At 52.8% G+C, this 24,046-nt stretch overlaps 2 protein-coding genes across 6 annotated transcripts; one reads left to right on the top strand and one right to left on the bottom strand.

Annotated features, from left to right (window-relative positions):
• Positions 1 to 323: 323 nt before the first annotated feature.
• Positions 324 to 17,880, top strand: L3MBTL2 (L3MBTL histone methyl-lysine binding protein 2). Of its 5 annotated transcripts, none has more exons than XM_054805035.1 (17): positions 324 to 386; positions 2,108 to 2,372; positions 2,610 to 2,743; positions 3,087 to 3,210; positions 4,206 to 4,285; positions 5,185 to 5,302; positions 5,668 to 5,802; positions 6,508 to 6,596; positions 8,236 to 8,467; positions 9,199 to 9,278; positions 9,888 to 9,992; positions 11,184 to 11,331; positions 12,225 to 12,307; positions 14,108 to 14,342; positions 15,089 to 15,154; positions 16,100 to 16,222; positions 17,056 to 17,880. In XM_054805035.1, the coding sequence occupies exons 1-17, from the start codon at positions 366 to 368 to the stop codon at positions 17,163 to 17,165; spliced, it is 2,148 nt and encodes a 715-aa protein (XP_054661010.1). In that variant the 5' UTR covers positions 324 to 365; the 3' UTR covers positions 17,166 to 17,880. The 5 variants fall into 5 exon arrangements, with proteins under 5 accessions (XP_054661010.1, XP_054661045.1, XP_054661036.1 ...); XM_054805061.1 differs by lacking the exon at positions 324 to 386 and adding an exon at positions 539 to 559; XM_054805050.1 differs by lacking the exon at positions 324 to 386 and adding an exon at positions 577 to 1,026.
• Positions 17,881 to 19,041: 1,161 nt separating this feature from the next.
• Positions 19,042 to 24,035, bottom strand: CHADL (chondroadherin like). The gene is made up of 5 exons (XM_054844610.1): positions 23,930 to 24,035; positions 22,818 to 22,988; positions 21,049 to 22,710; positions 20,161 to 20,327; positions 19,042 to 19,816 (listed from the first exon to the last, which is right to left on the bottom strand). The coding sequence occupies exons 2-5, from the start codon at positions 22,974 to 22,976 to the stop codon at positions 19,591 to 19,593; spliced, it is 2,214 nt and encodes a 737-aa protein (XP_054700585.1). The 5' UTR covers positions 22,977 to 22,988; positions 23,930 to 24,035; the 3' UTR covers positions 19,042 to 19,590.
• Between the last annotated feature and the right edge of the window lie 11 nt (positions 24,036 to 24,046).

The raw sequence follows: 24,046 nt of genomic DNA, 5'->3' as shown, positions 1-24,046 counted from the left end.
TGGGTTTGGGTTTTTTTTTTTTCATTTGTTGTTTACACAAGCTTCTGGGACTGTGAGAGCTAATGCAGAACTACGAGAACGGATGGGGTAGGCCCGCCAACGCTCCCCAGCGCCGTGTCCGGGGAGCCGGGAGCGGGGCCCGGCCTCTCCTCCGGCCCTGGGTAAGAGCGCTGTGAGGCGCCATAGCCGCCCCTCGCGCCGCCGTGGCGGGAAAAGAACTACACTTCCCGTCGTGCCCCGCGGGGAGCGCGGCGAGAACAAACCCTTCGCTGATTGGCTTTTGCCGGCTCCCGTCAATCAGGTGCGCCGCTGAGGGGGGGACGTGCTCCCCACGCGTGAGGCGGGCTGGTGGCGTCCTGGGAGCCATGGAGCAGGATCGGAGGGAGGTGAGTAGTGACGGGCCGGGGGCTCTTCCGGGGTCGCAACCGGGCCAGAGAGGGGCCGTCCGCTCCTACAGCCGCGGAGCTGTCCGCAGGGTGCAGCGAAAAGGCTTGGGGCACCGGGACTGGGTCGCCCGGTGCCCTGAGGGAGGACCCGAGGCCCGGGCTGTGTTAGCGGGGTAACGGCTGCGGTGTGGTAGTGGGGTAACGGCTGCCCGCGGCCGGGAGGGGGCGAGGAGCTCCTCTTGGCCGCTGCGTTGTTGTGGTGCCCGCCGTGGCCGTCCGCCTCGTCTCCGCTCTGCCGAAGGCCGGGCTGGTGCTGGAGGGGATGGTGGGTCTGACCCGGGCGGTGTGGGCCTCTGTGCCTCCCTCGCCTCTCTGAGCAAGCTGCGGGTGGTGCTGTCCCCGCTTCTCAGCCCTGGGAACTTGTAACATGTCCGGCAAGTTTCGTTCGCGTTTGGTGGAAGAATAACGATCCAAAGATGCTCGCTTCCTATGAGCTGAAGAAAGCTGCGCCCCCAGAGAGGGTCGAGGGGGAGATAAATGTGCTTTTTTTTTGAGGAGTTCAGGCCTTCCAGACGTCAGGAATGCTGTCTGAGGATGTGGATCTGCAGGAGAGCAACTCTGTCTTCAGGGAACAACCTGGGTACCCTGGGTCTGTTTTGTGTGAAAGCCAGGGATGATGTGGGGAGACAGCAGTGAGTGAAGTCTGATCTTCCTGTTCATGTGTCTATAATAATAGCCAGGGATCGGAGGGAATTTAGCACTGGAAGGTGATGGACTTGCTGCTGATATTTTGTTGTTTTCTGCTTGGATGCACATTTGTATCCTGGTGCCTTGTGTGGCTGTTCTAATCTACCTTCCTGTTCCATTGCTCCCTGTGCTGATGCTGACTTGTTGCTCTTTCATGAGTTGCTAACACCTTTTCCCAGCTTCTTTTATGCTTATTTGGAGCCCAGCTCAAGATTCTTCTGGTCTGGCAAACAGTCACTGGACTTCTGTGCTCTTTCTTCAGCTGGTGCCTTTCTACTCTCTTGCTGTAACAGGGTGGGTCCTGTCCCTGGCTGGACACAGTAGTACAAAGAGCTAGTCAAGAGGTTTAGATGTAGAGGCATCTGGTTGGAGGGAAAGACTCTTAACAAACGTTGTTCTGTTGTCTTGCTGATGCAGCTTCTGAACCAAGGTCAGCTCTGGACTGTGCAGTTTCCAAAGAACATGAACTTTCTCCAGATTTGAGTTTGTCCTGCTGACATCCAGGCTGTCCTGGTCTTATGAGCTATGGTGGCCAGAGTGTGCAGCTTTGTGCTCTGCGCTGGAAGCTTGTGGTGACTTTAATGTTGATGGTGTCTGCACCGCTGTGCTATGCAACTGCATTGAGAGAGACAGTGCCTGGAAGGACGCAGTCTCCTCTTCTTTGGCAGTGTAGTTCCCTGTGTTCTTTCCATGTTCCTCAAACTTTTTTCTATATAGCTGCAGCTCTATAGCTGTTTGTTTGCTCTTGGGAAGCAGAGTGCAGCCTATGAAATGCCTGTAAAGGCACCCGTTGCTGGGATAATAGTTTCCCTGCTAGGGATTCAGACTCTTGTCTTTGGGGTTGTTATGTGGACTCATTGCTCACCCTGAGGCCTCTCCCCAGTCCAAGAGGCTCCTCTGGCAATGAAGGTAGGTTTATTGTGGAGTGTGGTGTAAAATCTCTGTTTTAAAGCAAACTGGCTCTTTTTTTTTAGTTGGTGTCTACCTTCTGCCACAAAACTTCCTCATTGGAGCGGATGGAGGAGGAAGGCGATGACGATGAGGATGATGAATTGGACATCTTTGGGGGTTATGACAGCTTCCGGGGCTACAACAGCAGCATGGGCAGTGACAGCAGCTCCTGTCTGGATGAGTCTAGTGACGATGAGGTGGCAGACCGGGAAGCTGGAGAACTTCCGACCTCTCCTGTACACCAGCTGTCCACAGGCCGGCTCACAGAGGACAGCGGCTCTGAGCCAGGTACTGCACTGCCTGCCAGTTCTACCTAAAGTACATGCATGAGGAGAAGAACGAGGGCTGGGGGAAGCCAAAGGGTGCATGACTGCATCTTGAGGAGGCTTCAGGAGCAGCCCTGGATTGTGACTGCATTTTCTGGGCTACACGAGGGTGCTGCTATGGTAGCTACCTGGGCTCAGCTTTGTCCTTGTAGTGTATCGACCCTGACAACTGCTTGTGTTTTTGTGCCTTCCTTCTCAGCTGTGTGCGAAATGTGTGGGATTGTGGGTACCAGGGAGGCTTTCTTTTCCAAGACCAAACGTTTCTGCAGTGTCTCCTGCTCCAGAAGCTACTCCTCAAACTCCAAGAAGGCCAGCATCCTGGCTAGACTGCAGGTAAGTCAAAACCCTTCCTTCTTTACTAGGGATGGAGTAGAATGTGCCTGTACGCAGGGGTGGGTGGTTGCTCTCTAGTTAAAGATTAGACTGCCATGACCAGTGGCTTGTTCTTCCTGCCTGAAGTCCCCAGAGAAAGCATGCCCGCTTCTTCCTAGAAGGTGGGGAAGAACACAGTTATATTTCACCTGCTGTTTCTTCTTATTCCTGTGAGCATTAGTGAAAATGCTGAAACCTGAAAATCATCCCAAGGAAGAGATGCACGCACTGCTGGCCAGTTGCAGGGCCTGGCTTCCTCTCCTCTCCTGTGCCCCTGATGTTCCCAATGTTGCTTCTGTTGTAGGGGAAACCACCAACGAAGAAAGCTAAAGTTCTGCACAAGGCAGCCTGGTCAGCCAAGATCGGGGCCTTTCTCCATTCTCAGGGCACGGGGCAGCTGGCAGATGGGACACTGACAGGCCAGGATGGTGAGTGTAGGTGAGGTGTGTGGAGGTGCAGCTGCTGGAGACGCAGAAATGGGAACACCTGGAGGGCTGTAAGCTCTATAGCCCTCCTCTTCACCTCTGGTACATTGCCTTTTACTGAAGTACTGTGGGTTACTCTGACACAGGCTGGCAGGACACAGGGCACATCTCTTTCACTCTCTCTGCCAGTGCTAACGGAGCCCTGGTGGGTTCCTGCCCATCCGCTATTGCAGCCTCATACTTGCAACTTGGACTGAAGTATAAGCTCTCTAGTCACAGTCTCATGATGTACTAACAAAGCTGACTTAAAGCTGCTCTGCTGCTCTCAGCCGTTCGCTGCCTCACTGCCTGTGAGGAGTTATAGTTAAGCAGAGTCATTCGCTGATCAACTTGAGGAACAGCCAGTCGCTGCCGCTGAAGGAGTGGCAAGGTGCTCTCTTAGGGCAAGAGTGAGCCTCAGGGGGTAGCAGCAGGAATTGATCCCTGAGCAGACCGCTGCTGGAGCGGAGCTGTAGCCTTGGATCAGGAGTGACTGTGGGATTAATATCTCAGTGCTTCACTCTGATTTTCCCAGCACCCTCTGGGCAAGCAAGTGGTGCTGCTATGACCCTGCAGTGTTGCTGCTGAGAGGCAAAGCTGTTAAGTGGCTTAGCGCTGACAGGATTCAATCTCTACTCTCCCTAGAGTGCTTGAGCCCTTGGCTGGATTTGAACCCTTTTCTTGCCCCTCCTGCCCCCCCTTTCCCAAAAGCAAGGAACAGCAAGGATTGATTAATAATATATTGTGCCTCTTGCGGAGGCTGATCCCCGTGCATTCGTAGGATCTAGTTCCCCACCAGGGAAAATGCACTGGAATGCAGAGTCTCTGTGTCCTGGGGCAGAGGGCTCTGTCCCAGAGCAGGCCACAGTGTGGCTGCAAGCTGTAGTCCAAAGGTAACTGAGCGCTCTGTGCCTTTTCTGTAACCTCACCTGATTGTCTGCTCTCATGTCTGTTTATAGCACTCGTCCTGGGCTTTGACTGGGGAAAGTACCTGCAGGAGCACGGCTTCAAGGCAGCTCCTGTCAGCTGCTTCAAACACGTGAGTTCATCTTTGCTGTGCCTTGCGGTGCGCATGGGACATGCCGTGTGCATGGGGCTCCTCTGTACTCCTGTGACAAGTGGTGGGGGGAGATCTGGGGAACTGGTTCTTAAGCCCCAACTGGTGCAAGAAAAGAAGTTGGGGCTTCTCACACCTAAGAATGGGAGTTCCACAGAGGTACCAGGAGTTTTGGGGGAGGAAGCAGAGGGGGACTTGGTAGAAACACTGCTGGTGGTGATGGCCCAGTGCTGGCTGGGGACAGAATTAATTCTGGGTTGGGGGGATAGCAGAAAGCTCCTGGTTGCCTTTGCAATTTATGTGGGTGAATGCAGCCCAGGGTGATGTTCAGTGAGGAACTCAGCTTATGTGGGCCTGGCAGTAGCTGCCTCTCCAGCATGTCTGGTTCCTGTCATACTGATTTGCAATCCTTGTGGGCCAGGTAGCCAAGGCAGATCCATGGCAGAATGGCAGTCCCAGCCTTTCTGTGTATTAAGACTCTTTATGTTCCTTTTGAGTTGTGATCTGTGATAATACTAACAAGTTTTTATTTTTATTGAGGATGGGTCAGGAAGACACAGCAGTTTGATGGTTAGGGATTTTGATACCATAGAGTAATGGCAGCAGCTACTTTGCGATACTAGGACAGCTGGCAGTGAAATATTTAAGTGCTGCTATGCAATGTTCTGCTTTTTGGGATCCTCTGTGAACGCCCCAGTGAGAAGCTGGGACAGTTTGGTTGTATCTCAAGCTGTTGGTAGATACAGGAAGGGTAAGCCATGCAAACCTGGGCTTAAGGTGAAGGTGTAGCTGCCTAAAACATATCTCTGAAAGCTAGAACGAGGGCCTGAGCCCTGCTCTGTCAATATCCCTCTCCCAACACGGCTGTCTCAATTCTTCAGGTGCCACTCTTCGATCAGTGGGATGATGTGGTGAAAGGTATGAAAGTGGAAGTGCTGAACAGTGATGCCGTGCTCCCCAGCCGTGTGTACTGGATTGCGTCCGTCATCCAGACCGTAGGTATGTCTCCAATGTAATTCCTGACAGCTGAGGATGGCTAACCTCTAAGGGAAGCTTTGGAGAGCTCAGTGTAGCTGGTCAAGCAAAACATCAGCTCTTAGGAGTTCTGCAATTGCTGAGATGTTTTGGAACAGGAAATACCACAGTGCGGGGGTGGGAGGAAATCAGCATCTGGGTCCTGTTCTGGTTGCTGCTGGGCTCTTTGCGACTGCGGTTCTGCCTCCAGAATGGTTGGAGAAGCTCTGATAACCTATGCAGAGCTCCAAAGGTCATGCTGTAGGGAATAAGCCCGTGGTGCTCAATGAGGAGGGGGGAAGTTCTTGGCCTCTAATGCCTTTTGCTGGTTGTCTGCTCTGTCCTGGCAGGGTACAGGGCCCTTCTGCGATATGAGGGCTTCGAGAACGATGCCAGCCACGACTTCTGGTGCAATTTGGGCACAGTGGATATTCACCCCATTGGCTGGTGTGCCATCAACAGTAAAATCCTGGTACCACCACAAAGTGAGTGTGGGGCAAGAGGGGTCAGCATGTTCCTGGGCATGGAGGAGCCTTGGTTTATGCCTAGTGTAGTGGGACACGTGCTCCCACTGTATGTGGGACCACAGCTCCATTTGTGCTCTGAGTTACAAGGAACATTTAGTTCTTTGGGAAGCTGGAGACTGCTTGGACTGCTCCCTCCTTGTGGTTGGTGTGGGGGTGCTGGATGCAGAGCTGGTATCAGACCTATGGAGAGAGGCTAATGCAGGTGGCCATTCCTCATTGTGACCCACATGGTAGCTACACTTAACCTTTGGGGGAATTTTTTCATCCTACACCCTGGACGCTGTCTCTGGGAAGTGCACTGGATCCAGCCCCTGCTATGCTTGCAGTTCGGAGAGGGATGCCAGTTTAGCAGAATTCTGGCAAGCTCAGATCTGCTTGGTACGGTTTACGTGATCTGCTTGGTTTTTGCTCTAATACCACTTCTGCATCTAGATCAGTGGAGTTGGGTGTCTGCTTGGACCAGTCTGTTCTGTAATGGTGATCGCTTGCAGGCAGTTGTGAGAGCGAGCTTGCAGAACAGGGTCTGCCGGAGAGCAGGTACAAGATCTTAATGTGAAGAAGGCCCTTTAATGTAGATGGACTCTCAGAGAGGAAGAAAGGTGTTAGTGTGGTGCTGTAATTCCTTCAGTCATAAAGATGTGCTTTTTCCCTGTGCATATGTAGCTATCCATGCCAAGTACACTGACTGGAGAAGTTACCTCATGAAAAAACTGGTGGGAGCCAGGACCATCCCAGTGGATTTCCACATCAAGGTAAATGTGGGAGGCTGTCATTTTATGTGTGGAAATGAAGCCAAAGCTGAGATGTGTGTGCAACACATCTCTTCTGGTTCCGATCTGTGCGACTCTTCTGTGTGTCCCCTTGAAACCCAGGCAGGACAGGGGCAGTGAGACGCCTGTCACGATCCTGTAGGTAATGGAACAGCCCCTGTGGTCAGCACAACCATTTCCCCTTTGGGTCACAGACAGGCTTTAAAAGCTGTTGTCATGTCAACCTTTGCTGGAAAATACTGAAAATGAGTTTGCTTTTTTGCTGAAGGGAGAGGCCTGGCCTTTCCTTGCCCTGTTTCAGTGCTGGGGAATGGCTCTGAGAGTTAAAAACCTTTGCCTTCAGTGTTGGCAGCACAGCAGCCTGTGGGGAGTGAGAGGGACGCAGGCTCCCTCAGAGTGCGTGGAAGCAGCTGTGCCATGGCCTCGGCAGCTTTACAGCTCTTGTGGTTGTTTCATGTAGCCTGCACTGAGGATAGACCTTGTCAGGGAGAAGAGGCTCTTTTGTGGCTGGCAACTTTGTAAACCACAGATAAGGAAGACTGTCTGAGAGGCAGCAGGCAAGAAGGCAGATAATGGGTTTTCCTGTGTGTGAGGTAATTGGTGATGCTGAGCTGGAGACCTTGACGTAGTTGGTGTTTCCCTTGTTGCTTCTTAGAAAGTTGAGAGGATGTTCTTAGCTACTTGTTCCTGGGCCACAGCTTGTAGCTGAGAGCTCATGCCATGGAAGGGAGTTGGTAGAGGGAGACAAATGTTGTCAGTATCTTTCTTCCCCTATCATCTCTGCTGCCACCTAATGAACAGGAGGTGGAAGGGGAAGACCTTCCCTTAAAAGTTCTTCTGGATTCAAGTGTAGGCTGGTTTGAGTGTCTTGAGTTTGTTTTGAGCAGTGGTTCCTAGTTACTGCACAGCGTTCTGGGATGTGCAGTGCCAAAATGTCAGGTGTTCTGTAAACACCTTTGGATGAGTAGGGCTAGGCTGTATCAGCAAACTGAAGGTCTCAAAAAAACAGTTAGAAGGCAGGCATTGGCTCTTTTCATGTGCCTTTGGGTCAGTCTGCAGAGTAACTCTGGAGCTGGACGTGGAGTTGGCAGATAGATCATCATGTTGCTCAACCTCTGATCAGAGTAAAAAGGTGAAAATAAGGGCCTGACCTCTTTTAAAGTCAACTGAAAATTATACTGCCCTTTGGGAAGCTACACCTCTAAGTGCTTCTAGTCTTGAAATGCTTATGGTCTCTTTCGTGACTGAAAAAGGCACACAATTCCCCACTCAGTTCCTGGTGAACAGAAGTGGCATCCGTTTCTCACAGTCAGAATGTTCACACAAGGTGCTGGCTGAGCATGGCTGCTGGGCGAGGGTGGGGGTAGCTATTGTGGGGCCACAGGACAGGGGAGACTTAAGGTTTGTGTGTCCAACCGTGCTGTCGTGTGTGGGGCTGGCAACTCTCTGTCCCCGTGATGAACCTTCTCCCGTGATCCCTTCCCAGAGATGTCTCCCAGTCAGCTTTGGGCAGTGCAGGAGGTTGGCCAGCGTGTGTGTGGGGAAAGCTGTTCTCTGAAGTGTTTGGGGAAGGAAAACACCAAGTGCGATTGATCTCACCTCCTCTGTTGGTTGTTGCCAGATGGCGGAGAGCATGAAGTACCCATTCCGGCAGGGCATGCGAGTGGAGGTGGTGGATAAGAACCATGTGTCCCAGACACGCATGGCAGTGGTGGACACAGTGATTGGGGGCAGACTGAGACTCCTCTATGAGGATGGCGACAGCGATGATGACTTCTGGTGCCACATGTGGAGTCCCCTCATCCATCCTGTGGGCTGGTCACGGAGAGTGGGCCACAGCATGAAGAAGACAGGTAGGGATCAGGCCGCCATGAGCATCTTCTGATTTGCTATGAACTGCCTGGACCCTGCTGTTGACACCAGTCTTGACATGCTGGGAGCCAGGCAGTTGCCTCAGGACCTGACAGATAAGGTCTACACGGTTGTGTGTCTGCTGCTTTTCCCCCTGGATAGATAAAAGCCCAGTGATCTTCTGCCACAGGTCAGGACAGGGGGACTGGAGGGTTTCTTACCTGAAGCATGTAGTTTACCCCCATAGCATGACAATGCAGTCAGCAACATCACAGGTGTGTCTAGTCTTTTTGAGGAAATTCATGCTGGCTTCTGTAAGACTGGATGCTGTCAGGTTATGGGGTTTTTTTGGAGTTTACAGAGAGGCATTCTTGATCAGCTTAGACTGGCAGGAAAAAAAAAAACAATACTCAAGCCCTGCTGATCCTTTTGGTTGTGTCTGTCTTGCTGCCTATCCCTGGTGATTACAGCTGCATGTAGAGGTGTCATCACTAGTGCTCAGGAAGCTCAGCCATCTGCTTTTGAGCAAGCCCTGCGTCACAGCCCATGTTAGGAGAACTAACATGTCCCATGTAGAGGGACTGATGTGTTCTTTTTATTACTCTTCTCGTGGTCTCTGATCTAGGTCTTTCATAGTATCTGAGCTCTCACCGGGGAATTAATAGCCAGTGTGTTTTCTTACTGCAGTTGCTGCAGGTTTCTTACTTCTCTTTGTTTCTTTCATTTCTCACAGAAGAAAAACGCAGTGACATGGCAAACCATCCCACCTTCCGGAAGATTTACTGTGATGCTATCCCCTATCTGTTTAAGAAGGTAGGACAAGTCTGCCTTTCTGTGTTGGCCACAGCAAAGGAAGCAATGATACCACTTCCCTCCTTGGGTATATATGCTGCTGTGTGGGTTGTTGAGGATGGCTCATTTGTCTCACTTACAGCTGTAGGGCAGTAAGGTGTTTGGGGTGTCAAGGCTGTGGTTGGGCAGAGGCAGGTCAAAATAGAAAGGCGGAAGAATTAAAAGACAATGACAGATTGAGGTACTCATTTGAAGGGGGGTGAGCAATTGCTTGGTTGCTTTGAGTTGGAGAGGGAAGACAATTGTATGGGAGAGACCAGCTCTGACAAGGAGCTGGATCATACTGGTAAGGACTGAGATGAGAAGGAGGGTTGCTTTGCTGTGGAGGAGTGGCTGAGTGCTGGGCCTGGCTTTCTGAGTGACTAGAGCCTTGTCAGGAGGTTGCTGACAGAAACACAGCATTGGTCTGGCTGCCTCTTTGTATTTCTTGTAATTTTTCTTCTTTCCCCTCCCAAATTGGGTTGAGCCAAGTAAAGAAGCTCTAATCCTGTTTGCATTTGGTGTGGTTGGTGTCGGGGTGGGACTGTCCCATACCCCTGACAGCACATGGTATACCAGAGTCTCCCTTAGGTACGAGCTGTCTATGCTGAAGGTGGATGGTTTGAGGAAGGCATGAAACTGGAGGCCATTGACCCCCTGAATCTGGGCAACATTTGTGTGGCCACTGTTTGCAAGGTAAGTTCAGTACACAGAAGGGGGTCTACTGTGTTTACCTGAGATAACCCAGCCTCTCCTCAGGTCTTTGCAAATGAATAAGGGTAGGATTTTGCATGAGGGAGAGGAGAGGGCTGTCAAGAGAGGTAGGCAGCTGGTGAGCAGAGGAAATTGGGGCATTACCTCAGAGGTCTGAGAAGCTGTGAGACCAGGAGTTGTCCATATGTACCTAAGTGGACAGCATGAAGATGAGCATGCGTGATCTGCAAGCTAACTGTCCAGTGTGTGTGGCTGGCAGCCACCCTTCCTTCGCTCTTGGGCATGCAGTAGGGAAGATTTGTTCTCCAGCTTGGAGTGCATAAAGAGGAGCATCTGTATGCTGCCTTGAGTGCAGAAAGGAGAGGGGAAGAGTTGTGGGGTGACCTCTGTGTGAGGAATGGGGTGTATCTGTATGGGCGTAGGAAGCTGAGGACGGATGTGTCTTCTGCAGTCTCTCTTAATGAGGTGATAGTGAGCTCTACTCCTGTGCTAGCATTGGGAAGTAAATTACTTGGCCAGGTTTCCTCAGTGAGGTGTGTTGCATGTCCTAAAGCCTAGCATCGACTTGGGCTTTTCCTGCTCCCTCAAGAAGCTGTTTGCCCTCATAGAACCCAAACAGAGGTCTTCGACATTTGGGGTTTGGCAGGGGATGCTAGGAAAGCTCTTTGGGTCTGTAAAATGTTCCCTTCAGCCATTGCTTGGAAATGTGAAGACGTTGGGGGAGATGTGCCTGTCACATTTGGTAGGCACCAATTACCAGTGAGTGACAGGATGGGACGAGTTTTGTTGCTGTAGGATAGTGGCAAGTCTGAAGGTTGTGCCCTTTCTTTCTGCCCAGTAACAAATTCATGACCTGGGTGGCGTAGAGGGTCTCTGGGCTGCCAATAAACTGTTTCTGAGGGAGAACAGAGCTCCTGACCGTTTATGGCTGAGTCCTTTTCACAAGGCTATTGGTATTGGTCCCAGTCCTGCAGAAATTGCTGCTTTAGTGATTAGTTTGTGTTGACTAACATACCAGGAGAAGCTACTGCATGCCCTGGAACATATGACATTGCATTTTACTGTCTAGTGGCAATTGTGATTCATCTGTGGGGACTCTTGGGAGGATCCTCTGAGAGGAAAGGCTTTAAAGTGAGTGAAGCTCTACACTCACGCCCTTCACTCACACCTCAGGTCCTCTTGGACGGGTATCTTATGATCAGCATTGATGGAGCCACGTCTGCTGATGGCTCTGACTGGTTCTGCTATCATGCCTCCTCACACGCCATCTTCCCTGTCAACTTCTGTCAGAAGAACAGCATCGATCTGACCCCTCCAAAAGGTGAGACTTGGGCTCTGCCCTGTGATACAAACCTGCATGTGGAATCTGCTGGGCTGTGCTTTTCTGAGAGGTCTCAGGTTCAGGTGAATCAAAACCTCAAAGGTCCCAATCTGCCTGTTTCTCAGGGAGATAGGGCTGGTTCAGAGAGCCAGTCCATTTGAGCTCTGCCCAGATACCAAGTCTCGGTACTTTTATGGAAGGAAGTAACATCTCCAGAGGGCATTAATGGCATGGTCCTGGCAGATCAGTGTGAGAGGTGTACGATCCCCAAACTGAACAGAATCAAAGGTTTAAAGGACAAGGGGGGTGAGAAGGGATAAGTAGAGCCATTGCTGCATGACTCATTACTTAAAAGTGGGAGGAGTCACCTCTGTTCTCGTATGAATAAATCTGAGACCAATATTTCTGCAAAATTCTGAGAGGCAATCACCCTAGGAGTGTTTTTACTGCCTCATCTGGCCATACCCAAAAAGGCCTGCTCTGAATTTCTGTGTTGCAGCATTTTTGTGCATTGCTATTCTGTCTTCCTTTGACGTTCCTGCTGGTGGAAGATTGGTCTTAAAAAAAAAAAAAAAAAAAAAGTGGTGTGTTTTGAACATGCTTCTTCCTGCCTGCTGGTTCTCCTTGCCCCTCTCTGTGGTCTGGATATGTGACTGACACAAGGGTTCAGAGTTGCAGCTTGCACTTTTCCGTATTTGCCCGCTGGAGGGGAGTGCTGGACTGCCATGGAATCTGTGCACTAGATTTACATCCCAGATCAGGCTGTGTGTGCTGGTTAATGAAACTGCTTTGCAATCAGTTGCTATACTTCCTTCCTGCCTATTCTGCCTTTTCTTCCAGCTGGTCTGTGCAGTGACTGCCTTTTTCCCGCTGACCATTTCTTCCTGCTGCAGGGCAAGATGCACAGACCTTCAACTGGGAAAGTTACCTGGAAAAGACTAAATCAAGACCTGTTCCAGCACGGCTCTTCAACACAGTGAGTGCTGCCAGGAAGAAGAGATGTGTAGGGATGCTTGCAGTCAGCAAGGCGGAGCACAAGAGCTCTGGCTGTCACAAAGTGGTTAGGTGGAAGGGAACTCTGGAGATCATCTTGTCCAACATCCCTGCTTAAGCAGGGTCACTTAGAGGCTGTTGCCCAGGACCATGTCTAGTTGGCTTTTGAATGTCTCCATGGATGGAGACTCTACAACCTCTCTGTGCACTCTGTGCCAGTGCTCAGTCACCCTCACAGTGACAAAGTGTTTTCTGATGTTCAGAGGGAACCTCCTGTGTTTGTTTGTGCCCACTGCCTCTGGTCCTGTCCCTGGGCACCTCTGAGAAGAGCCTGGCTCCATCTTTGTACCCTCCCTTCAGATATTCACATACATTGATAAGATCCCCCTCAGTCCCAGCTCTCTCAGCCCCTCCTCATATAAAAGATGCTCTAGTCCTCTCATCATCTTTGTGGCCGTTTGCTGAACTCTCTTTAGTATGTCCCTGTCTCTTGTACTGGGGAGCCCAGACCTAGACACAGTACTCCAGGTGTGGCCACACCAGCGCTGCGTAGAGTGGAAAGATCAATCACCTCCCCTGATCTGCTGGGAACATTCCTCCTAATGCAGTCAGGGATACCATTAACCTTCTTTGTCCCAAGGGCACATTGCTGGCTCATGTTCACCTTGGTGTCCTCCAGGATCCCCAGGCCCTTTTCTGCTGAGCTGCTTTCCAGCATGTGCTGGTGTCTGGGCTTGTGCCTCCCTGGGTGCAGGGCTTTACATTTCCTTTTGTTGTACTGCATGAGGTTCCTGTCAGACCATTTATTCAGCTTGTCTGGATGGCAGCGCAACCCTCTGGTATATCAGTCTCTCCTTTCAGTTTTGTATCCAGCAAACTTGCTGAGTTTGATATGACACTCTGTCGTGTCATCCAGATAATTAATGAAGACGTTAAACAGGATTGGACCCAGTATGACCCATGGAGTACACTGCTAATTACTGGCCTCCAACTAGACTTCATGCCACTGATCACCACCTTCTGGGCCCAGCCACTCAGCCAGTTTTCAGTCCCCCTCACTGTCTCCTCACCCAGTCCATATTTCCGTCAGCTTCTTTATGAGGATCTTATGGGAGAGAGTGTCAAAAGCCTTCCTGAAGGCAGGGTAGACAATATCCAATGTCTCTACTGGGCTGCTCTTTGTTGCCAGTCAGCACTTCTAAGGAGAGCCCAAGGCACGGAAGTGTGTGCTCTCCGAGTAAAGCCCCCGTTTGGCTGGTCAGGACCAGCAGTGTCATGCCTTTGTGGACCTGATATCTTGGTCTTTTTGAGTGTGACCTGTCATTCTCCAGTGTTTCCTGGAGCTCCAGGCTCCTGGTGGGTTCTACACTACTTTTGGCCTGTGGACATGTGGCTGGCACTTGGGTGGAGGGCATCTGCTTTGCATCAGCAAAACTGCTGCAGTACCTGGGCCTGTGCTGATCTTTCTGATTTTGCAGGGCTATCTCAGGTTAATGGGTTTGATCAGGTGTCCCTTAACTGCTGCCTGCTGCTCTCCTTAGGTCAGGATCTTGTTTCTCAAGGCTGGGCTTAGATTCACTAAGGACACAGCTGGCCTTGGATCTATTCGTGCGTGCCCCTTCTGTTATGTGACTGGCTGGTTCTGTTGCACAACTGTGGGCTGTTCTCTATCTGGTTGCTGGAGGCAAGCCTGTAGCTGTTCTAGGCTGCTGGTGGCCAGATGTGGGTTTGGACTGGGTGCAATGGCCTTGGGTTTTCTTTTTTCATTTTTTTCTGCACCCAGGACTGCCCAAACCATGGCTTCAAGGCAGGCATGAAGGTGGAAGCAGTGGACCTGATGGAGCCCCGGCTCATCTGCGTGGCCACAGTGAAGCGTGTAGTCCACCGTCTCCTTAGCATCCATTTTGATGGCTGGGACAACGAGTATGACCAGTGGGTGGACTGCGAGTCTCCAGACATTTATCCTGTAGGGTGGTGTGAGCTGACAGGCTACCAGCTTCAACCACCTGTTGTTCCAGGTGAGTGAAGATTTGTCTGTGGTTTCTAACGCTAGAGGCAAAGGTTTCCTTCCTCCTGCTCTGTGAGTGTCTCCTCCTTTTTGGGCCTTGTAGGGAGGAGAAAATTGCTTCCTTGATTTGCACTGACTACTATAAGTCTTCCTCTGCTGCCACACATTCTAGCAGCTGGCAGAGGGAGGAGTCTGTTTTGGGGAGAAAACAGCCTGAGATCTGAGGTTGGCTCTGTCTTCCCTCTGTTCCCCCAAATGCACACCAACAGAATTGCTCCTAATGAAGTCGCATAGAGTTCCAGGTGATCCTGTCCCTGCACAGCTCCCTTTTTATTAAGTGTACCTACAACCTCAGCCAGGTAGCAGGGGGAGCTCGGCCCCTGCTCCCTTTTCTCATCAATTCTCTGACTCTGTAAAAGGTAAGAGCATCCCTCTCAAGAGTTTATTCCTTCCCTTGTCACAGGGAGGCCACTGCCTCACCTTTGCAGATGTTTTCCTTCTTGTCCCAAGCTGCGAATCTTGTTTCTTTACTGCCCTGCCAAATCTCTACTGGGCCTCTCTCCCCTATGCTGCCCCAGCCTGGAAGCACAGACAGCAACTGCACTAGAGCCTTGCTTTCCCCTCAGCTGGTTGTCTCGGGAAGAGGGTGTTGGCTCGGGGGGACGGGTATATCTTGTTTCTCGCTTATGTCACTTCATCCCAGTTACCTACTGGTTATGGGACTTGGCTTTCGTTTCCCTCTCGTCTCCATGACAGAGCCCACAACTCCAGTGAAGGCCAAGGAGGTGCCCAAGAAGAAGAAGAAACCCTATGGAAAGAAGAGTGAGTGATGTTTGATTAGTGCCCTCCTGCTCGCTCGCAGGCTGGGCCCAGTTAGAGGAACCCTGTCCATGACCCGTGAGAGCAGGAGAGAGAGAGGCCTTTGTCTTGCTGTGGACGCCCTCAGTCAGCTGTGGGTTTGACAGCACAGCTTCATCCTTCTTAACTGCCCTGGTACCTAAAAGAGCAGAGAGCTGTGTGTGTGGGAAGGATCTGTTTTGCAGTCTGTTTTCTGTTGGCCGAGGTATAGATGGCGCTTGCTTCCAGGCGTGAGGTTGTGCTGCTTTCCTCACTGTGTCCGTGGTCGGAGGGAGATTGTTTGCTGCAGCGGGAGGGTAGCTGGAGAGCAACCCTGCCTGCTTTGTGCTGTGGGAAAGAAGGCCTTAAGATGGCTGAAGAGACCAGTAGTGGGGCTGGACTGTTTACTGTTTCATCTTGTCGTTGTTGTTGTCGTTGTTGCAATAACTGTGGCAAATCATGTGTAGACAGGCAAGAAATTCTTTCCTGGGGGGGTGGAGAGGAAGAGACATCTAAAGAATATAAAGATGTTCAACCTAAATTAAAATGTCAGCTAAACATGAAAACATTAATGCTACAGTGTCCATGCCTTGGAGCCAACAGGCCCATTGCCTAGGACTAGACCCAGGTAAGCAAAGCTGACTCCAGACTGATTCCAACAGGACTCGCTCCTCGGAAGTTAAGCACATGCTGAAGTGCCTTGCCTTTAATGAAGGAGACCGCAGAGGAGCATATTTTGAGATGATGACTATAGAGTTTTTCTCCAGTAGGCCATTTCTGTCGAGTAACGAGTTGGCAGCTAATGACCACGTAGCTTGCTGGTCGGTTGTGCTGGTCCCTGACCTGTGGTTTCTCAGTGGAGCAGGGTTGCTGATTTTCCAGGGGAAAAGAAACACACTTTTCCCCATGCTCTGTTATCTCTTTGTTAAGGAAAAAAGTTACCTGCCAAAACCCGCAACATCAAGCAGACTCTCAAGAAGCCTTCCGCCCCGAAGACAAAACGAGAAGCAAAAGCTGCCAGCAAGGCTTTGCCGGAGCCAGCACCTGATGAAAGTGAGTGAGTTACTCTACCCAGCAGCCACAGGCCCTGCATGTCACCAGCCCTCCAGAGGCTTCTGCTGCCTCATGGCCATTAAGGCAGGGAAAGGCAGTACGTGACAAATGTCCTTCCCCACTCCTTCAGAGACAGAGTGGAAGAAAGCCTTTGCCGGCTTTCCCTGGGAAGTTTTGCCTCCTCAGGAGGTTTGGTGACACCAGTATAGCTGGGTATGTTGATACTGCTGATGGCCTGCTACCCTACCGAGCAGTCTGGTTGTATGAGGTCAGTTAGGGAGGAGAGTCAAGACAGACACGTCAAAAGTGTGCCGCCACATCGCAGGCCCCATAAGGGCAGTCACAGCATGTGAACGCAGCCTGTTGTGCTGAGCACCAAGAGATTTGGTGATCAGAAGAGCAGCTGGGTTGCCTGCCAACCTAGTGGATGTTGGGGAAAAAGGGTGGATGAAGTGGTTTCATGGGGATGGAGCCTCATGAAGGTCCCCATTGCTTATAGATCTTTAATTTGCCCTGTGTGGATCCAGGCAGGTGGAGAATGGGCCACACTGGCTTTTCCCTCCCTCAGCCCTAGGAGAAGTTGTTCTTGGGAGTAGGCAGCTGAATGCTGCCAGGGTTTAGTCCCATCGTGATTAGTGCCGTGACCATGGACAGATTTGTGCCGGCAAGACAGGGCTGCCTGTGGTAAGGGACCCTCAAGAAGTGGGCTGGAAACCTGGGGCGTTTTGAGCATCCGCATGAACAGACGGTTCTAGGGTGCTGCAGGTAGAGTGAGGCAGCATGGGTTGATTTTACTTATTTATTTTTCTCTCTCTCTTTCTGTCTCTCACTAGTCATTGCTGTGCGGGTGAAAGAAGAAACCATCGACCCCTCGGTAGCAGAATTTGGAGCCACAGAGCTTCCTGTTCCCATCAGCAGCATAAAGCAGGAGGTCACAGACTGATCCTGGAGTGTCCCCCAGCTGCCCACAGCAGCCTGCGCTTCACCTTGTGACTCTTTGGGGAAAGTCCTGGCAAAGGGAAGTGGAAGACTAAAAGGGCCTTCCCTTTTTGAGGCAGACCACCCTGCAACATCACGACTCTGCTTTCCTGGGGTGCAAGAAAATTTTCCCCAGACTTGTAATTTTAAGCCCTGGGAAAGAGACTCCACAAAGGCTGCAGGCGTGCTGAGGAGCGCGACCAGGATGGCTGCTGGGGTTGTGTGTGCCTGGCTTTGAAGGTGCCTTTCCAAGCAAGAGCTCCCAAGTGGGGAAAGAGGCTGCCAGAGCACGAAGAGGCAGTTTGGGTTCTCAGCCGTGGCTGGAGCTGGCGAGCTGCAGTCTGAGATGATGTGTGCAGGTCACATGTGTCAGGAAATCGCCTGCCCTCGTAGGATGTTGGTGCTGTGCTCCCTGGTTTAGGCCCTGCAACCCGCAAGAAAGTCAGGACAGGAAGAGTGGAAAGAGGTGAAGAAAAAAAAAAAAAAAACCAAACCGCAAAAGGGATGGATGATGATGCCTCTTGAGGGAGCAAGAGACCTTTTTGAGTGTCGTCAATTCTTGCTTTTGGAGCCGAACTGCAGAGGACATGGTATACAGTTTGAATTTTTAATTTTTTAGCAGTCCTACTGTAAATTTTGATCTACAATCTGTACCCTAAAGCCCTGTGAATTAAACTTGAGGAAGAGACCAAAGGCTTGTGTATTGTTTTCTGGTGTTAACCAAGATGGGAAGGAGAAAAGGGCTGTGAGGGGGTGCGTATAAGTAAACAGCATTTTGTGTTATCACAAGAATGCAATAGATAACTTAAGGCAGGGAATGCCATTTCTTATTTTAGGGTAAAACTGTAACGTTTCTCTCCCCAGACTGGCCATCAAAGTTCAGGACAGAAATCAGAAAGGTCAGTGTGGCAACAGGGATGAAAACCAGTTTTAAATCTCCTGTAGAAGCTTCCTGTGAACGAACTGCCTGTTGGTGCCACCGCGGGGCCCAGCTGGCTCTAGGGCAAGTGCCTTGTCAAAGCCTACGGGGAAATGGTGGCTGCCCAGGGCACTGCCTTGGCCACAAAATGGCTGGCTTGGCCATGCTCCCCGCAAGTCTTCAGGTGAGAGTTTGTGATGCCAAAATAGCTCCCGCTTTGCACAGTAGTTCATGACAAAAAAAAAAAAAAAAAGTTGGCAGGCTTACAGTCTAGAAAACACGGGGGAGAGACTGGCAGTAATTAACACAGTCTTCCTCTTTTGCCTTCTAAAAAGGCAAACAGAGCCTTTAACTGGAGAGAGAAGGGGGGGAGCAATGAGACACAAGTGGTAAAAGTGTTGAGGGTCTGTGTCAAACCAGGAGCGAGAGCTGCCCCACCTCGGCCCGTCCCTAACTGACCCCTGGGCTCCTGGGGAAACCACAATGGGGGGGGGGGGATTTTTATCTAAGGCACATAGTGGGGCTTCTCTGCCCACCTGTCCGTGCCTGCTCGCCTGTCCTGGCAGCTCTGCCTGTCACCCCATTGCAATCGATGCCTTAATGCAGGAGGATCCTGTTTTGGGGCAAAGCCGTTGCTTTTCTCTCTTCCCCTCCCTCTTGAGCTGCCACCTTTCCCCAGCCTTCCCAAACAGCTGGGCTTGCACTGAGGCTGAGAATTTCCAAATGCGTTCGGCTTTCTTCCTCCTGTTTTTTGCTGTAGCAGTTCTGTGCCCCACATGGTCATTTAAGGCTACAAGTGTTTATCTTTAAAGCCTTCTCTGCTAACTTTTTAAAATGGGGGGGGCAGTGGGAGCGTGTCCCAACCTGGGCTGCCATGGGGAATAGGTTGGGCACATCTCTTATGATGGGATCACTTATGGGATCAGTGATCCCAGTCCACCAATTGAACTACTGATCAGATTTTACAGGAAATAAAAACGTTTTCATCTGCTTATGTTTTAATTCTGAAGAGCTGCTGGGAATTCAGGCGCTGTTTTCACCAATGATAATTCTGCTTGAGCCAGTGCAGGGTCTTGCATTGGTGCTGTTTGCAGTCCCACTCAGGGCTTCTTTCTGAAGCTGTGAAAGCACAGTACTCTTAAAAACAAAAAGAAACTTGTGGATTCCAGCTTTTCCGCACAGCTGGAAGGAGCCTTGGGAAGAAAAAGTGAGTATTTGGCTTTGTTCGAGTCATCAAAGCATGTTGCAAACACTACAGAAGCTTTTTGCACCAGTTCTTTCCAGGGTAATGTGCTGCTGTGTCCTGCAAAACCAAACCCTGCACCTTTGGCAAAGCTGCATCACTCTGGTGGCACCAGGCTCTCGCCTTTGCACCTTGTGCAATATCCATGTCACTGCAGTGGGGACAAGCCTAGAAAAACTGCTCTCACCAGACTGTAGGTATGGCCCTGTTGTGTCCTGCACACCGTTCCTAAGCTCTGCTCTTCTTGAGGCCTCTGTGTGGTGATTTTCCTGATCTCTTTTTCTTGCGGGGCTTGCTTGCAGCCGTGGCCTTGTCAGGACTGGCTCCCCCAGCCTCGCCTCGGCCCCAGCCAGAGCAGGTTTGGAAAGCAGTGGAAAGCTTCACCTTCACCCCCCGGGCCTCTGCAGGGGACCCACAGGTGGCTCCTACGCGGAGGTTGAGTTTGTCGATCCACCTGGAAACGTGGCAGGAGATCAGGGAAAGAAGCAGGATGGGGCGAAGGGAGAAGTGATGCTCCTTGTCTGTGAGTGGGTCACTTCAAAGCCAGACCAAGCTGCCCAAGGCCTCACCTGGATGAGCTTTGAATATCTGCCCGCCCCAGCTTGCAGCTGCTTTCCCTACACCAGAAAAGCCCAGACTATGTCCATCCTTGCACATAGGTGCGTGCTCCGTCTCACCACTGTGGGGGGAAGACCCAAAATTTTGGCCGGTGTACTGTGGGCTCCTGCCTCTGGTGTGGCACGGTCTGGCTGTCCCCCGGATTGTCCCCCAAGGCTGTGCCCCCCTTGCAGCACTCACCTGCGCAGGGGAAGGAGCTGGCAGTCGCAGTGGAAAGGCACATCCCTCACGTTGAGGATCTCCAGCCCTGTGAAGTTGCTCATGTCGGGGATGTTGCTCATTTTGTTGCTCTCCAGGTAGAGGCTTCTGATCTTGGGACCGAGGCCAGCGAAGGCACCGGGAGAAATCTGCAACAAAGCAAGGGTGACTCAGGGGTGTCCTGATGGAGGCAGGGGAGCAAATCTCTGCCCTGCACTGCTAATCAGCCGGGGGGGGGTGGGGGGGGGGGGGGTGGGGGGGGCTGAGACAGCCTGTTCTGAACCTGGCGGTCCTATGAAAGAGCTTGGGGACTGTTCATTAACTCAACCAGACTGCTTGGGGACAGTTCATTAACTCAACCAGTTTTGATCACATTTTGGGACTCGCTAGACCCTGCTCAGCCTTCCTGGAAAGAAGGTGACACGCAGGAGGTCTTAGAGCGATCCCTGGGTGCTGTTAAAGGTAGATGGTCCTTATGAGAATGGTGGTAACACTGCTTTCTTTAGAGGATGGAGGAATTCAGGGTAGTAGTGGTGAAAAGTCCCACAGGCCAGCTCATAGTAAGAGCAGGAGAAGTATGGCCAGGGCTGGGGAAAGGGGGAGTGGCCTGGATCCCACTGAAACTGGGTGTCTTTAAGGACCGAAGGGAGCGAGGCTGTCCTCGGGAAGCTGGGGGACAGGTTGGAGCAAGCGGTTGGAAACCTCTCCTTCTGGACAGGCTATGGAGCATCTCCTGAAGCCTTGGGAGTTGGGGGACATCCGTTCAGATGCCCCTATAGCGGCCACCAGCCCCGGGTACTGGAACAATATGGGACGTATGGCTGTGCCCTGCGGCGCCCCTACCCCTCGAGGGTCCCCAATCACACACACCTGCTCCAGGCGCATGTTGTCCAGGTAGAGGTGCTGCAGGCTGGAGGCCACCGGCAGGAAGGCACTGTCCCCCACGTGCTTGATGGGGTTTCGGGACAGCTTCAGCTCACTCAGGGCGGGCAGGCCCCGCAGGGCTGCTGTGGGCACCTCTGCCAGGCGGTTTCCCTCCAGATGCAGCTTCTCCAGCATCTTGGCGGGAGCCAGGGCGGCGGAGGCAATATGCCCAATGGCGTTCCCAGCGAGGTAGAGCCAGCGCAGCCCCCCCATCCCAGCCAGGTCACCCTCCGCCAGCTCCCTGATGGCATTGTGCTGCAGGTGGAGGGAGATGAGGTTGGGCAGGAGCTGGAAGGCACCCACAGGCAGGCGGGTGAAGGCATTGTGGTCCAGGTCGAGGTAGGCCAGCCGTGGGGCCCCCTCAAAGGCGGTGGCTGCCAAGGTGGAGAGGTGGTTGTCAGTGAGGTAGAGGTAGACCAGGCTGTCCAGCCCCCGCAGCGCCCCAGGGTGCAGCGCCCCAATGCTGCAGCTCTGCAGGTGAAGGGACACCAGCTCCTTCAGGTTGGGGAAGGCACCTGGTGGCACCATCCCGAAGGTGTTTTGGCGCAGGTCGAGGAGGTGGGTGTCCTTGGGGAAGCCCCGGGGGATTTCACGCAGGTCCCTGTTCTTGCAGGATCCATGCCGGAAATCAGGGGAGCAGGCACACCTCTGGGGGCACTGCCCGCTGCTGGCCGTCTTTGGCTGCTCTGAGGGCACGGAGGGGCTGGGGAGCAGCTGGGCGCGGCCACATCTCAACTCGGGAGGCCTCAGGGAGTCAAGGGGCCGGCCACGGAGGGCTGGGGGTGCGGCGCAGGCCCCCTCCACCTGCACCCGTGCCCTTGCCAGCCAGTTGTGGAAGGGGCGCAGGAGGCAGGAGCAGAGCAGGGGGTTCCCGGCCAGGCTGACCCTCGCCAGCCCCCCAGCCCCGGCCAGGGGCGGCAGCCCCTGCAGCTGGTTTTCACGGAGGTCCAGTGTGTGCAGCTGGGGGCTGTGGGCGAAGGCATCAGGCGCCACATCCTGGACGGCAGCGTGGTCCAGGAAGAGGTGCTTTAGGGAGGCCATGGCCAGGGCCTCCTCAGCCACGTAGGTGATGGGGTTGTGGCCCAGGTCCAGCCGGGAAACCCCATCCAGCCTGGCCAGAGCCTCACCAGGCAGTGCCTGCAGCTCATTGTGGTCCAGGCTCAGCCTGCGCAGGGTGGGCAGGGCGGCAAAGGCCTCGCTGTCCAGGACATGGAGGGCGTTGTGGGACAGCCGGAGCCACCTGAGGACCTGAAGACCCTGGAACACCATGTCTGGGAGGTAGACCAAGGCGTTTGCCCTCAGGTCAAGGACAGTGAGGGACCCCAGATGGCCAAAAGCACCCAACTGGATCTCCTCGATGCGGTTCCCCTTCAGGATGAGCTGCTCGAGGGAGGACAGTCCATCCAGGGACTCCTGGTAGAGGAGGGCTATGCTGTTGCAGGCCAAGTTGAGGTAGACCAGCCTCCCCAGCCCCCGGAAAGCCCCTTCCTCTAGCCTCTCCACCTTGCAGCGCTGCAGGTCCAAGTGTGTCAGATATGGGGTGGCAAGGAAGGCTCCCACTGGGATGACCGTGAAGCTGTTGCCCCGAAGGTCCAGTTTTTTGGTGAGCTATCGGTCACACAAATAAAACGCTTGCGTTACCCCAGGGCTGCCATCCCCACCTCCTCACACCCCCCACCCCCCCGTCCCCATCCCCTGCCCGTCCCTCTGCCCACCTGTGGGATGGTGCTGGGGATGGCTGTCAGGTTCCCGTTGAGGCAGAGAACATGGGATTGGAGATTGTCACAGACACAAGGTGTGGGGCAGCGGGCAGCAGCTGTCCCCCCCAGTGCTAGGGCCACCACAAGCAGGAGGAGCCCCCAGGACAGCCTCATGGCGGAGGGCACCTGCAGCCAGGGAGAGATGGCAGTGAGGCCAGAAGAGTTGCTGTGACCTAATGGGGCAGGTCTCACCATCTCTTGCTCTCACACCATGATTTTACAGGTTGTAAGTGAGGAAGAAAGTGGAAGAAGGGGAAAAGAAATATCTAGAGTGAAAAATGAAGGTCACAGATAGCAGGTCTCCTCTTGGAAACAGCTTTTATCTGGATTATCTAAATGCCCTGAGGGATGTTTGGGACCACCTATCAATATTCCTCCTACAATCAAGGCTTGTTCTTTTTGTAAGGCAAGCAGGTATAGCCACCCAGAGGATGTGATCATGCTGGCTTTCTGAGCTGCCACCTTTCTTTTAATTGAAAATGTCCCATCTCTGCCACCCTGGCTGCCTCCCAGCTCTCTGCTTCCTAACCCCCACCCTAGAGCCAGACGGACAGACACACACACAGAGCTATTCATAGCAGTTTTTGGAAAAGATCTCCGCTGTTTAGCTGCAGGAAGGACGGGTTGGTTTTGGCTGGGCAGGAGCGAGCCCCTGAGGCAGAGGTGCTGGAGAGAGGCCAAGGCTGGGGCGAGCACAGAGGGGGCGACGGAGCTGCAGATATGGCAAATACACTGCCCCCCCCCCGCCCCCCCCAAGCTCTGGGGAGCAGCAGTGGGGTCTACAAGGCTCAAACCCATGGAGCCACCGTGGTGCCCATCTCCTTGCCCACCATGGCTCATTGTCCCCCACAGTCCCCTGCCCCCACTCTGCCCTCCTGCCACCACCACCACCAGCCCTGCCTCGCCCTCCCCCCCCCTCCGACACACTGGGGTCACCCCCTTCCTGCGCAGCCACAAGTGCCACCAACATGATGCCTCCAGCTCAGCCCCCATCTTGTGCCCAGGCACCACCACGTGCCAGGCATTGTCCCACCACCCTCTCCCACGCACCTGGGGAATTCACATACCCGGGGGCTGGGGGTACCTGGACCTCAAGAAGCGGCAAAGAAAGAGAGGAAAGTCAGTTCTCCCTCACCACGCTCCGTCCAGCGGCTGCTGAGCTCCTGCACCGGTATCTTCTCTCC

The sequence above is a fragment of the Grus americana genome, chromosome 1 (assembly GCF_028858705.1).
Source record: "Grus americana isolate bGruAme1 chromosome 1, bGruAme1.mat, whole genome shotgun sequence".
Lineage (NCBI taxonomy): Eukaryota > Metazoa > Chordata > Aves > Gruiformes > Gruidae > Grus > Grus americana.
Note: the sequence above shows the minus strand (reverse complement) of the source record. Positions and strands in the feature narration are given on the sequence as shown.

Excerpts from the sequence above, each read along its gene's own strand:
- L3MBTL2 (XM_054805035.1), top strand. The coding sequence starts at position 366 with ATGGAGCAGGATCGGAGGGAG. Across the intron at positions 5,803-6,507 it reads AATCCTGGTACCACCACAAA|CTATCCATGCCAAGTACACT; the intron begins GTGAGTGTGGGG and ends GTGCATATGTAG. Across the intron at positions 8,468-9,198 it reads CCACAGCATGAAGAAGACAG|AAGAAAAACGCAGTGACATG; the intron begins GTAGGGATCAGG and ends CATTTCTCACAG.
- CHADL (XM_054844610.1), bottom strand. The coding sequence starts at position 22,976 with ATGAGGCTGTCCTGGGGGCTCCTCCTGCTTGTGGTGGCCCTAGCACTG. Across the intron at positions 22,711-22,817 it reads TCCCCAGCACCATCCCACAG|CTCACCAAAAAACTGGACCT; the intron begins GTGGGCAGAGGG and ends TGTGACCGATAG. Across the intron at positions 20,328-21,048 it reads ACAACATGCGCCTGGAGCAG|ATTTCTCCCGGTGCCTTCGC; the intron begins GTGTGTGTGATT and ends GCTTTGTTGCAG.